Raw genomic sequence first — 14,758 nt, 5'->3', positions numbered from 1 at the left:
GTAGGAAAGATTAACTTGTAAAAAGGCGCTTGAATAGCATTTCAAACATGAACCAGAATGTGGGGATGTTAAAAGAAAGAAAAATATATGAATGGATTCATAATGGAAAACCCTCATGTAGAACATGTATTTAGTGAATTTACCAGTAGATATAAGTAGCAATTATGTGTCATCAAGAAGAGTAAGGTGCAGATTCTTTTTTTTTTTTTGAGAGTAGAAAGCAGTATTTATTTATTTTGGCCATGGTACATAACATGTAGGATGTTAGTTCCCCAACCAGTGATCAAACCCTTGCTGCCTGCATCAGGAGCGAGGAGTCTTAACCACTGGTCCACCATAGAAATCCCAAGATGCAGATTTTTATTTTCACTTTAAATTAGAGAAGACCTCCATATGACTAATGGCAGAAAAGTAAGAGCCTTTGGAATAGTAGACACTGAAAATGAAATACGTTTAGAAGGAAGTTTTACAGTGAATTTCTCATAATGATTCCAAAGTACAGGTGGAGAAGTTAACCTTCTTTCTTAAATTTTGAAAGCATTTTTGTATGATTATGTGATCTATTCTTCTAGAAAAAGTTTTTGGCATCAGACATGACTTAGCAACTAAACAATGAACAAAACCAAAAATCTTAGAATTATATAGATTTTAGATCCTGAAATAGAATACTGGAGTAGGTGAAGTAGATGATAAGAATAAACAGTGTGGCAGAGGTTTGAAGAACTGAATGAAACTAGGGAAATTAAAGGATGGAAAAGAAGAATTCTTAGCCCCTGCTACAGTGACTTCCACACATAAAGCACTCAGTAAAATGATAGTTGAATGAATGAAGCATAATATCATGACTTAATTTGCTTTTTCTTGAGTGATCTAGAAAGCAGAAAAATTTTCAGCATAAGCTACATTTTAGTAGTACTTTAATACAAAGAATAATAACAGATATGGAAATGACATTAAAAATTGGCAAGCTGTTCAGATATTTCACAGGAAAAATGCACTTTTAAAAAGTTTAATTAGTCACGAAAACTTAATTTCATTTTAACCAGTCATTATCTTATTCTCTGAACTGTTTTTGGAAGTATCTAGATTATTTTTTTTTAATTTTGTGACATTAAATAAAATCCTAACAAGAGAAACATAGGACCCATAATGCCACTATTCTAAAACAGTTTTTTTCATGGGTTCATTTTCTCTTAAGTCTTTTTTCAAATGCATATCCATTTTCACTTAACTTTATTCTTTGAGGATATTCAGTTTGGTATTCTTTTGTCCTCTTACTCTCTCTAAAGTATCCTAGTTTTATCAATTTTTAAAATTGGTTTCAAAGGCTGTATGGTTTACTCAGACATGCCTCCCTTTTTTCAAACATTTAGTTTTTCACATTATAGATAATCAAATTATGATATTACTAATATAGTAATGAACATATTCTCATGATACTATAGAGAATTCCGCAGAAGATTTTTGCTATTATACTGTTTCTTTACAGTAAATTTCCAGTAGAAAAATTTTGAAAATAAAATCTTTTTAGGAACCTTGACAAATAGACACATTTCTTTTTGAAATTACACTCTAAAGAAGTATAAAATGTAATAATTTCATAGTCTTATCAATGCAGTATGACTTTGTTTTTAATTAATTTACTACCTTAAAATCAGCATTTATGCTTTAGAATTATCTTAAAAATTCTCTAGCCATAATGTGAACTCCTAAATGAATACTGTTAATGGAAAGGCAGCATGCTGTCATGATTGGGGGTTGAAGTTAAATTTATTTCTATCTGCAGGCAAAGCAGCAATGATTCATAGAAACTTTCCAATTTAATTTTTTGTAAGCGTTTGTCCAGCTAAGCTTTTATGTTTTCACAGGGACCAGAAATTATTCATAAACTTGTCTATAGTTTTGAATATGTATTATTTATTAAAATACACAGTTTTATTTCAAACCTAATCATTTTCAAAATTGTTGCTTTTTTGTTATGGCTGTTAAGACATTGCCTTCTTCTACTGCCTCTAGTTGATTTTTTCTATTTTGCCTGCTGCTGAAGTTCATTCTGAGATCTCCTACAGTTTCTTTTAGGGCCATGCTCCCTTTTCCTATAAGTTGGTTCTCTGTGCATAGTTGCCCAATCATGTCCAACTCTGCAATCCCATGAACTGTAGCCTGCCAGGCTCCTCTGTCCATGGGGATTCTCCAGACAAGAATTCTGGAGTGAGTTGCCAATTCCTTCTTTAGGGGATCTTCCCAACCCAGGGATCAAATCCAGATCTCCCACATTGCAGGAGGATTCTTTACCTTCTGAGTCACTAGGGAAGCCAAGAAAAAAAAAAAAAAAGGTTCTCTAGTGCATTCTTAAAGCCTTGTGTATTATTGAAGCTAATCTAGAGATGTATTTCCCATCTTTACTCATCCTAATCTACAATTTTTCCTGTCCCTAAAAATGACCTCACTGTAATCTGTACATAGACTCAGTGTCTTAGTTGATATTTCATTGGTTGTTGTTTTTGTTCAGTCGCTAAGTCGTGTCCAACTCTTTGTGACCCCACGGACTGCAGCAGCATGCCAAGCTTTCCGTCCTTCACTGTCCCCCTGAGTTGACTCGGATCATGTCCACTGAGTCAGTAATGCTATCTAACCATCTCATCCTCTGCTGTCCTCTTTTCTTTTTGCCTTCAATCTTTCCCAGCATGAGGGTCTTTTCAAATGAGTTGACTCTACGCACCAGGTGGCCAAAATATTGGAGTTTCAGCTTCAGCATGAGTCCTTCCAATGAATATTCAGGACTGATTTCCTTTAGGATGGACTGGTTTGATCTCCTTGCAGTCTAAGGGACTCTCAAGTCTTCTCTAGCACCACAATTCAGAAGCATCAGTTATTCAACACTCAGCTTTTTTCACGGTCCAGCTCTCACATCCATACATGACTACTGGACCTTTGGCTATATGGACCTCTGTCAGCGAAGTCATGTCTCTGCTTTTTAACAGGCTATCTAGGTTGATCATAGCTTTTCTTCATAGGAGGAAGTGTCTTTTAATTTCATGGCTGCAGTCACCTTCCACAGTGATTTTGGAGCCCACTACTTGGATGTTTATAATATATATCGATATTAGCTTACATAATTTAGGTTATATTTTCCTAGAAGCAACAATAAAATCCATGTAAGACTATTTGCAGTAAATGACTTTTAAATGTTGTTTTATAAATAAGCTTTGAAATTATACTTGTGACACTGTGAACCTCATATATGATTCATTTCATCATAATTTAATTCCATATGGCAAAGACTACATTAAAAAGTTTAGATTTCTTTTTGGGAAAAAAAGAAGAAAGTCTAATTGTTACGTAGTTGAATTTTTCTATATATATTGATACTAGAAAAAACCAGAGTATTACACTGATATGAATTACTGTTATGTCCTTATAAATCTTATGTATCCTAATGAATCTGTTTATAAAAACTGTAAAATCCCACAGCACAAGTTTTGTGGAATTTGTATGGTTAGGATAGGTCTACTAAACTCTGTATCTTTATCTCACTGATTTATCATATGATGCTTACTGTTTTGCTTTCTGTTTAACTTCACACTACAACTGATGCTCTGTCCTGAAAAGCACAGGTGGAGAAACGTTATGTTGCCATTGCAGGGCAACTTCATCATACTGGCTTTTATTATCATCATCAGCCTTTATGGGCTACTAGAGAGGTACTGTAATTCTTCTGAAGTTTTTATGGTTCATGAAATTTTCAGTTCATAGTAGCACTTAAGGAAGTTTTTGCCTCCAAGGTGGGAGTGGTGTTCTGAGATCCTATTTCCCTTTCATAATTAAGCAAGGGCTTTAGAATTCATGGATTTTTCTGCCTTTATCTTTAAATTTGTGATTTGTGGGCAGTTATTTAAATGAGAATTTCAGATATTAGAGGACCAATGCTAAATAACTCTTAAAAAGTCTTAAATGATTAAGGAGGACTTTAAAATTTGACTCGTATAAACAGAAGACATTTTCCTGGGTTAGGTAGATCCCCTGGAGGAGGGCATGGCAACCCACTCCAGTATTCTTGCCAGGAAAATCCCCATGGACAGAGGGGCCTGGCAGATTACAGTCTGTGGGGTCGCAGAGAGTCTGACATGACTGAGTCACTAAGCACAGAAGTCATGGGACTTTGATAAGTATCACTAACCTAATGGTCAAAAGAAGATAATTTATAGAAGAATGCCACTTTATTTCTTTGTATTGTACTAATAGAATCCGCTAATAAACCCAAGTCCACTAATAATACCTTTTTAAATTATAATAGCATTTATATAATTATATAATCTCTTAATAATTATTATAACCCATTAACTGTTACCACCTTTATTAAAATGAAAACCTGTCATTGCATATTTTCTTTTGTGTGGGCTTAATTTTTAGGTGTATACTAACTATCCACAAGCTAATCTCAGAATCCTTTACACTTTTAATTATGAAGAACCAAAAAGAACTTTTATTTTTGTGGGTCTTTATCTTTTGATATTTACAATATTAGAAATAAAGTTTAGAATTTTAATAATGTGTATTAATATATTTTAAAATAACTTTAACATTCTAAAAAAATTAGGGGAATTGTTTTATTTTGGAAATCTCTTTAACGTCTAAAATAATAAACTACAACTCTTATATTATTCCTTGGAAGGAAAACTATAACAAACTTAGACAGCAGATTAAAAAGAAGAGACATAATTTTGCTGACAAAGGTTGTTATAGTCAGAGCTGTGGTTTTCCCAGTAGTCATGCATGGATGTGAGAGTTAGACCATAAAGGCTGAGCAGTGAAGAATTGTTGCTTTTGAACTGTGATGCTGGAGAAGACTCTTGAGAGTCCCTGGGACAGCAGGGAAATCAAACCAGTCAATCTTAAAGGAAATCAACCCCAAATATTCATTGGAAGGACTGATGCTAAAGCTGAAGCGCTAATACATTGGCCATCTGATGCGAAGAAGCAGCTCATTGGAAAAGACCCTGATGCTGGCAAAGATTGAAGGCAGGAGGAGAAGGGGGAGACAGAGGATGAGATGGTTGGATGGCATCACCGACTCAATGGACATGAGTTTGAGCAGATTCCAGGAGATGGTGAGGAGCAAGGAAGACTGGCGTGCTGCAGTCCATGGCGTCTCAAAGAGTCGGACACGACTTAATGACTGAACGACAACAACTTTCCTACTACTACTCAGATCTGCTCCCATTTTCTCAGAACAGTGTTGGACATTTCTTTCCGTGGTGCTAATAGAACCCCTTTTAATAAACTAAAGCCCTAGGGTCAGGATGCAAAATTTAAAAGTAGTCATTTTACTGCTTCATCAAGGACACTTTATTTTTCTTTTTTTTCTTTTTTTTTTCCATCAAGGACACTTTAAAGTGAGGAAAAAAAGAATCCTTGACGTGTGGCGGTAAAGACTATAACTAGTAGATTTTGGTGCCACTGTTTTGATTGATGCTGATTCAGTTCAGTCTGAGGTGCAGGAGTTTTATTCAATTACTGTTACTTTTGTACCATCATATATCAACATAGTAAAAAAGGCAAGTGATGTCTTAATATCACAATGAAAATAGTTTTACCCTTAGTGATTTTTTGGAAAGAGTCTTGGGAACCCCTAGCAGTCACAAACCATAGTAAGAATCACCATTGCATGTCACATAGGCATTTAGAGGACTTATCCAAAAGGAAATATTTTGAGATGCCATATTTTTATTACCTTGAAGGATGTGTATTAAATCCAATTGCTCTTAACAATTTAACATAAGAAAAATTATAATAAAATATTTGACATAAAATTAAAATATTGTATTTTATGCAAATACTGTAGTATAACAAACCCACTCTACCAAAACTATTATCATTGTTAAATTAGTCATGAAATGAACAGAAACTTGTTTAAATGTTACCTTCTTTTATTTTTACTCCAAATTCATAGCTTTATCTGTATTAGCAAAAGATTCTTAGGGTTAGTCACTAGCGAAACATGGTCTGGAAGTGACTCCCTTGGCTCCAAAGGGTCCTCTTAAAATTGGCAGATGTACAAATGTGAACTGGAAATATAATTGAACATCATCTTCATCATACTAGCAAGTTATCTCATTATCATAGTGATTTATTCTTTTGGTATCCAGGTATTTCTCTGTTCACTCAAGTAATACCTTAATGAAAACTTCTTATAACTAAGTTGTAGTTCTCTTTTTATCAAAGAGTTGTTCTTGTAATTAGCCTCTCTATCCATCCAGGCCCAGCTAAAGAGTTCTGTGGTTTCTGATTGAAGTCTGCAGAGTGTAAGGGGTGTGGGGTCTTACAGTGAAATCCTTAATGACACTAAGTCAGTAAGTGCCAGTCATTAGGAGGCTCAGCTTTCTGTGCTCCACTATTCAAAGCGTGATGTATGAATCAGTCCACTCTGCTAACTGATCTGACACAAAATAAGTACAGAAGTCAAGAGTAGAGTGTAGAAACTTCATTCTCATTTGACATTGCCACATCTACACACACTTTAGTTGTTGTTTTTCCTTACAAAAAGCATAGATTTCCTGTGAATTTTAAATTTTTTAAATAGTTCTTGACCACAGATAGTTTGAGCAGCCTTGTTTGAGACTGTAACACTATATGATTAGAAATTCATCTCCCAATCTTTTCTTCTTTTATTTTTATTTTGTATTATTTTTTGCCCATGCCAGCCACATGCCATAATCTTAGTTCCCCCACCAGGGATCAAACCCACATCTTCTTCATTGGAAGCCCCTGGACTGCCAAGGAAGTCCCATTTCCCTGTATTTTCAATTTTATTTTCTTTTTTGCTTCCTGGCCCTTGCATTAAACGTTCACATTTTTGAAACCTTTGTTTTTGCTTATTCCATTTTGATTTCTTGGCTCAAAAACTCTGTGGAAAGAATTCACTTGTTCCGAGTGCTTCACAATTTTTGTTCTACTCTAATCGTGTGTGCGGGTGAGTCTAATTTAACACCAAATAAGAGGTCATCATTGCACAAATTTCTCTTAGACTATTCAAATTAGATAATACAAATTTACATCTGAAAGGTGAACTAAGAATCTGAGAAATATGATAAAGCCATAGAGAAGTCGCTCAGTCGTGTCCAAAACTCTTTGCGACCCCATGAACTATAGCCCACCAGGCTCTTCTGTCCATGGGGTTTTCCAGGCAAGAATCTTGGAGTGGGTTGCCATTTCCTTCTCCAGGGGATCTTTCCAACCCAGGGATCAAACCCAGGTCTTCCGCATTGCAGGCAGACACCTTAACCTTTGAGCCACCAGGGAAGCCCCATATGATATAGGGTCTTATAAAAATTAATAATTATTTATTAATTCAGTCAGTAATAAGTGTGTGTTTGGACTTCATGTTAAGCTCTGAGATTAGAATGGTAAGGATAAGGTATTTGTTACCTAGTAGCTTTCAAGAGCTAAGGTACAGCTCTGCTCACCAAATGTAAAGTGTTACACCACTCCAGTATTCTTGCCTGGAAAATCCCATGGACCGAGGATCCTAGCGGGCGCATGGGGTCACAAAGATCAGACACGACTGAGGACCAAGTACAACACAGCACACAGCTCTGAAATAGAATTGGGGTATCTTCATTTGGAAAAACCTGGGGAATTTGATAAGATTAGTAGTATATATCAGTGGCATATGAGATTACGTATTTAGAACTTAAATTCCAATCTTAAAAATATTTAGGAGTAATGAATAATATAGGTAAGAGTACTAATTATGCAGAAGAGTATCAGAATAGCACAGCAGTTGTATTTCAAGCTTCTTTAGACAGTGCTGCTCAATGTTGTTGTTGTTTAGTTGCTAAATTGTGTCTGACTCTTTAAGACCTCATGGACTGTAGCCCACCAGGCTCCTCTGTCCATGGAATTTCCCAGGCAGGATTACTGGAGTAGGTTGCCATTTCCTTCTCCAGTCTGACTGAGATGCGGGGCTTCTCCTACAGGAGTCAGTAAGTCTAGTACCAGTGACCAGCTGAGCAGTAGGTTTAGTGATGTTTACAGTGTATGTGACAAAAACATTTAGGGATACCTTGCCTAGGGCCTATGAGTACAGGGGTTAAATACCATTCTGTGTCCTGAAGGCGCTCACAATACAGATGGAAAGTAGATAATGAAAATTCGGTGTGGAAATGCTGAGAAGAGGTATGCGGAGAGTGCTTAGGAACACAGGAAGGGCATCCAACTCAGGAAGGATGGGTCAGGAAAAATATGGATTGTACTGAGTTTTAAAGGAGAAATAGATATTCAGTTCAGTTCAGTCGCTCAGTCGTATCTGACTCTTTGTGACCCCATGAACCACAGCACACCAGGCCTCCCTGTCTGTCACCAACTCCCAGAGTTTACTCAGACTCATGTCCATCGAGTCGGTGATGCCATCCAGCCATCTCATCCTCTGTCGTCCCCTTCTCCTCCTGCCCCCAACCCCTCCCAGCATCAGGGTCTTTTCCAATGAGTCAGCTCTTCACATGAGGTGGCCAAAGTATTGGAGTTTCAGCTTCAGCATCAGTCCTTCCAATGAACATCCAGGACTGATCTCCCTTAGGATGGACTGGTTGGATCTCCTTGCAGTCCAAGGGACTCTCAAGAGTCTTCTCCAACACCACAGTTCAAAAGCATCAATTTTTTGGCACTCAGCTTTCTTTACCGTCCAACTCTCACTTCCATACATGACCACTGGAAAAACCATAGCCTTGACTAGATGGACCTTTGTTGGCAAAGTAATGTCTCTGCTTTTTAATATACTCTCTAGGTTGGTCATAACTTTGCTTCCAAGGTGTAAGCGTCTTTTAATTTCATGGCTGCAATCACCATCTGCAGTGATTTTGGAGCCCAAAAAAATAAAGTCTGACACTGTTTCCACTGTTTCTCCATCTGTTTGCTATGAAGTGATGGGAACCAGATGCCCTGATCTTAGTTTTCTGAATGTTGAGCTTTAAGCCAACTTTTTCACTCTCCTCTTTCACTTTTACCAAGAGACTTTTTATCCTCTTCACTTTCTGCCACAAGGGTGGTATCATCTGCATATCTGAGGTTATTGATATTTCTCCCAGCAATCTTGATTTCAGCTTGTGCTTCTTCGAGCCCAGCATTCCTCATGATGTACTCTGCATATAAGTTAAATAAGCAGGGTGACAATATACAGCCTTGACGTACTCCTTTTCCTATTTGGAACCAGTCTGTTCTTCCATGTCCAGTTCTAACTGTTGCTTCCTGACCTGCATATAGGTTTCTCAAGAGGCAGGTCAGGTGGTCTGGTATTTCTGCCTCTTTCAGATATTAGCCCAACACAAAATGAGGGGCAAGTGTATCTCAGGCAATGAACAACCAAACGCTATTGTAAGAATATAAGTTGGATGTTATTAGGGCCAGAACTCATGTTGGCTAAGAAGATGAAATAGAATATGGTCAGATTCTTGAGATCATTATGGTGTAAACAGGATGTGTTTGCGAGGTTTGGGGTCACATCATCTCCCATGTGTTGCTTTACTCAATGTGTTGCAACCATGGCGGCCTTTTAGTCCCTCGGGTGGCCCAGGCTCCTTCTGGACTCGAGGTCTTTTCGGTGGTTATTCCTGCAGTCTAAGCTGTATGTCCGTCTCTTCCAGCCCCGAGATCTTTGATCGGCTGACTCCTCTTCATTCTGATTGCAGTTCACCTGTGTTACTTTAGGGGCCTTTGCTGCCTGCTCTGTTTTACAGTAGCCCCTCTAGGCCCCCCTCACACTCAGCACTCCACCCTCATTTATTGTCTTCATGCTTGTCACAGTGTGTTAACTGTCTGTCTAGAACAAGCATGAACCACCATTTTATTCTCAGGGGTACAGGTGCCCAAATGAATGGGCAGTATTATGGGACTGAGTTGAGCAAATTGGTTATACAGATGACTTCTTGAGTAGAAAAAATGAAGAATGCTTAACCTGGAAACACAACTTCAGCCAAATCTATTGTCAAGGCCAGCCTCGGGAGCTTAATCAGAGTCAGGAAGCATGTAATTTTCTGAAGTGTCTAGCCTCTTAAAAATAACAATCAAAATTGCAAAAAGTTCAAACTAATACCTTCCTAACCTAGATGGCTTCAAAGGGCAGGCTCTTGAATAAAACTTATATTACTTCCAGACCTTATTATAACATCAAAAAGCATAATTTATTTAAAACAAGATTATCCACATCCACAATTCACATGTTATCTGGAAGTAATCTAGATTCCTAGAACTTTGAATATAATTCCAAATGTCAACAAAACTCTTGAATTTTTATAGTTTTACATGTCAAATGTTAAAATATTTGATTCAATTTTATCATTGTATTTAAGACTGGTTTCTTCTGGTAAAATATTTATTTCCTTAATGTTTATGCCTCAAGATTTGGGATATTAAGTTTGTTAGTCAGGCGATTCCTGCCTGGCAAACAGTTGTGATTTTTTAAAAACATCCCATAAGATCAGAAAAAATATGCACACACATGCATTTACTGCTGAATTATGGAAACTTTTATTATTATGAAAAAGAATATTACCTTGATACTCCTTTCAAGCTATTTCTTATTCATGTATTTTTACCCATAATTTTTTGTTGTTGCTTTTTCTCCTAAATTTACAAAAGAAGTACAGGCATTTACAAGGCCACTGAGCAAACACATAGTGGCGTTTTGAGGACAAACTTAACAAAATGCCATGGTGTTATTTAAACCATATTAAGACTTTGTCTAATAAACTGATGACCTACCTGTCAGTACCTACTTGGTATCTCCAGGGGAATTTTATTCTGTAATGTACCTTAGCATCTTCCTATTCATAGTTCTTGTATTAATAATGCAAGTTTTATATATATATAAATGAACTTGTCAGACTTCTTTTGAAATATTACATATTAAATACCTGGCCCATGCCTCTCATTCTATAAAAGTGTATGTTGTTAGACTCTTCGCCCTTTTTAGTATTTTATATTCAGTTGTATATATGTTGTATGAAAGAATACAGAAGAGTTATATTGTTTATTCACTGTATGTAATGAAAAGTAGAAGAAAATTAAATATACTTTCCTGACTACAGTCAATAATCACAGTAAGTCAAGAATTGAGAACAGTGAAAGTATGGGTATAGGTCTGTTACCCAAAACAGTTTAGTGCTGAAAAATCTAAATGTTAGTAAGCTAGACAATGGTTAACATAACAAACATTTTTGTTAATGTACTTATTTACCAGCAACACACTGTTTTGCATATAACAGTGAACAAAACAGATAAGTACCCTTCCCCTCATGGAGGTCATGTTTTCATGAGGAAAACAATAAGCAAAATAATTAGTTCAGTGAATGATGATTTGAAGATAATAATAATAGGTAATTCTTTACACCAGCACTGAACCCAGTGCTTTGCGTATATTAATTAATTCAGTAATTGTCTGAGGATAAATACACTTGCTCCTTCGAAGAAAAGCTGTGACCAACATAGACAGCATATTAAAAAGCAGAGATATTACTTTGCCAACAAAGGTCCATCTAGTCAGTAATGTGGTTTTTCCAGTAGTCATATATGGATGTGAGAGTTGGACCATAAAGAAAGCTGAGCGCCAAAGAATTGATGCTTTTGAACTGTGGTGCTGAAAATGACTTTTGAGAGTCCTTGGACTGCAAGGAGATCTAACCGGTCCATCCTAAAGGAAATCAGTCCTGAATATTCATTTGAAGGACTGATGCTGAAGCTCCAATACTTTGGCCACTTGATGCAAAGAACTGACTCATTGGAAAAGACCCTGATGCTGGGAAAGATTAAAGGCAGGAGGAAAAGGAGATGACAGAGGATGACATGGTTGGATGGCATCACCAACTCAATGGATATGAATTTGAGCAAGCTTTGGGAGTTGGTGATGGACAAGGAGGCCTGGCGTGCTGCAGTCCATGGGATCGCAAAGAGTCAGACACGACTGAGTGGCTGAACTGCAATACTTACCACTCTAGCTCCATGTTATATAGACGCAAAAACTTGGCAAGGAGAGATTAAGCACCTTATGCAAGATTTTGGGGAAAGTAGAGCCAGAGCTGAGATTTAAATAGAGGCAGTGTAGTTCCAGAACTAGCTATGTTTAACATTACATATTATCACACACTACTTGTACTAGGTGTGAGAGGAGGGGGATAGATACCCTGGACCTAGAGGAAACACTATGAAACTACCTCAAAAATTATAAATGAAGAGATTTAAGAAGATCATATAGGAACATTTTAAATCATCTGTGTGATGCTCCATGAACAACTCCCCACCAACAAATGGGATGATACATGTGACAGATCAAGAGCTGATTTCCTTAGAATGCAAAGAACTCTTAGAAAACAGTTAGAAAAGATACTAATCCAATAAAACATGGATGAAAAGCATGGGCAAGGAAGTCAAGAAATACACATAGGTCAAAGCATATGAAAGGATATTTAGGTATTTTTCTTCTTTTCATATTTAAATATGTAGCTTTTAAAAGTAAATCATTACATTTACTAATGACTACTAAGGAGATAAAGTTATAGGGCTCATTAGAAGTGTCAAAAGGGCAGTTGATATATGTGCATGGGAGGATACCAGCCCAGCTTCCAGGAGAGAATTAAGCACTACAGAAAATGATTTGAGTGACCATTTTTTCAGTTTTCTCAGGGGTGATTTGTGGCTAGTACATTCTTGATGCATCTTTGAGAAGTTAATTCATTGCATATAATGGGTGCTTTAGGGTATTCACATTCTCTCTTAGAATTTCTGTTGAGAAGTTCTGGTTATTAGGATTGATAATAATTGCAGTACATTTAAGAGACTTAACAGGAGAAACCCAGAGAGAATTTTTTGAAAATTGTATAAAGAGGATAAAGGGAAGAAAATATAGGGACCAAAAGGAGATATGAGAATAGAATGTGGTCAGTGTTCATACACACTGTAGATTAATTTTTAAGAATTCACCTGGTTTTTACCCATTGCAATGTAAAATCTACATGTGAGTAATCAATTAAATGGTGCCTAAAAAATGTTAAAATTTGAGATTTTATTATTTCACTAAAAAAGAATTTATGATACAGCAAGAAGATAGACTCCACTATAAAATCCTAACTGTGTATTTTATTTCCAGGGAACCTTTTATTATTTTATCAGGAGGTTTGTCGTATGACACTGTAGGAAGAAGACCTTGCTTAACAGTAATGCATGGGAAAAGTACTGCAGTGCTAGAAATGGACTACTCAATTGTTGACTTTCTGACGCTGTGTGAAACGCCATACCCAAATGGTGAGTGTTGTGTCTTTAAAACTCATTCTCTATAGATAACTATTATTTAGAGCAAGACCTCCTTGTTTTCCAAGTACTTCACTTATCCCATTGTGCTGATTCTTCTGGGGAAGGAATGCTGCCTTCATAACTTTATAAATTTTATTTGAGAAATTTTGTTTAATAAACTGTGTCTGTTTCATTCTACACTTTGGTAGCAAGTGCCTCTGAAGGGTAGACAAAACTGTCCACATTCAGAACAACTTAAAAATCCTCTCAAAATCTAGTGTGTCAGTTACAGTTTTCCAGAATAACAGAACCAATAGGAGATTTTAGAAGGTGAATGAGAGCAGAAGCATGAATTTATTTTAAAGGAACTGTGAAAATGTACTGCCGATTTGAAACTTCAGAAAAGAGTTTGATTTGCAGTCTTGAATCAGAATTTTTAAGGCAGGAAACTCGGGAAGATTTCCAAGTTGCCATCTTGAAGCAAATTGCTTTTTTCAGAACACCTCCTGTCTTTGTTCTTCAGGCCTTCAACTGATTGAATGAGACCCACCCAAATTATCTACAATTTTCTACTTTACTCAGAGTCTACTAACTTAAATGTTAATCACATCTTAAAAATGCCTTCACAGCAACATCTGCACTGGTGTTTGACCAAACAAATGGGCACCATAGCAGACGTCTACAAGCTAACATGTGAAATTAATCATTATCATTGACATGTTATTATTTCAGGGGAAATTTAGCTTTTATTTACAGCTATTTGAGATATAAATGTGTAATGCATTTTATAGTTGATATGCACATAGAAAATACCCCAAGAAAGAGTTATAATATTATAGTGGTAATCTAGTGGATTTCTATGAGATCCAGTAATGAGAGCTGTTCTTAAGGGTATTCAGATTTAAATTTGAGATATGTTATTCATGTACTGTCTTGGACTTTGCAATACCGTGGAAGGTACTGAACTTGTCGAATTCATTTTTACAAAACAAATAATTATTTATGGTGTATTATATAGATTTATCTCATTTAAAACATATTGCCCTTACATTATATGAAGTACAATATCAGAATGTTAAATATTTGAATGGAACAAAATAAAAACCACGCCAACATGTTTTGTTATCTAGTTTGCAGTCCTCTTGCATATTTGTAACTATTGTTCATGCCTTGTTTTCCTGTTGCAGATTTTCAAGAACCATATGCTGTGGTGGTTCTGCTAGAAAAGGATTTAGTACTAATAGACCTTGCACAAAATGGGTAAGAAATAAAATTTGGTTAACAGTTACTTTAGTATGTGGTGAAGAAAGAGTCTCTTTAGGATTGACTGTTTCATTTCTTTGAAAATGCTGCATTTATATTCATAACCTGGACTCCCTCTTAGAACTACAGATACACATTTCTCATTACCTGCCAAATTTCTCCATTATGGTACTCATATAGAAATCCAAGTTTATATCAAAATTGTTGAATTTCT

The 14,758-nt window shown here is 36.2% G+C and overlaps 1 protein-coding gene across 6 annotated transcripts in view; it reads left to right on the top strand.

Annotated features, from left to right (window-relative positions):
• STXBP5 (syntaxin binding protein 5) overlaps positions 1–14,758 on the top strand; it is a 156,081-nt gene that overhangs the window by 82,682 nt on the left and 58,641 nt on the right. For all 6 annotated transcript variants that reach the window (XM_065931187.1, XM_065931183.1, XM_065931186.1 and 3 more), the window contains exons 10-11: positions 13,139–13,293; positions 14,469–14,541. In XM_065931187.1, the coding sequence (XP_065787259.1) occupies positions 13,139–13,293; positions 14,469–14,541 (228 nt within the window). The remainder of the gene's footprint in view (positions 1–13,138; positions 13,294–14,468; positions 14,542–14,758) is intronic.

This window comes from Muntiacus reevesi, chromosome 3 (assembly GCF_963930625.1).
Source record: "Muntiacus reevesi chromosome 3, mMunRee1.1, whole genome shotgun sequence".
Lineage (NCBI taxonomy): Eukaryota > Metazoa > Chordata > Mammalia > Artiodactyla > Cervidae > Muntiacus > Muntiacus reevesi.
Note: the sequence above shows the minus strand (reverse complement) of the source record. Positions and strands in the feature narration are given on the sequence as shown.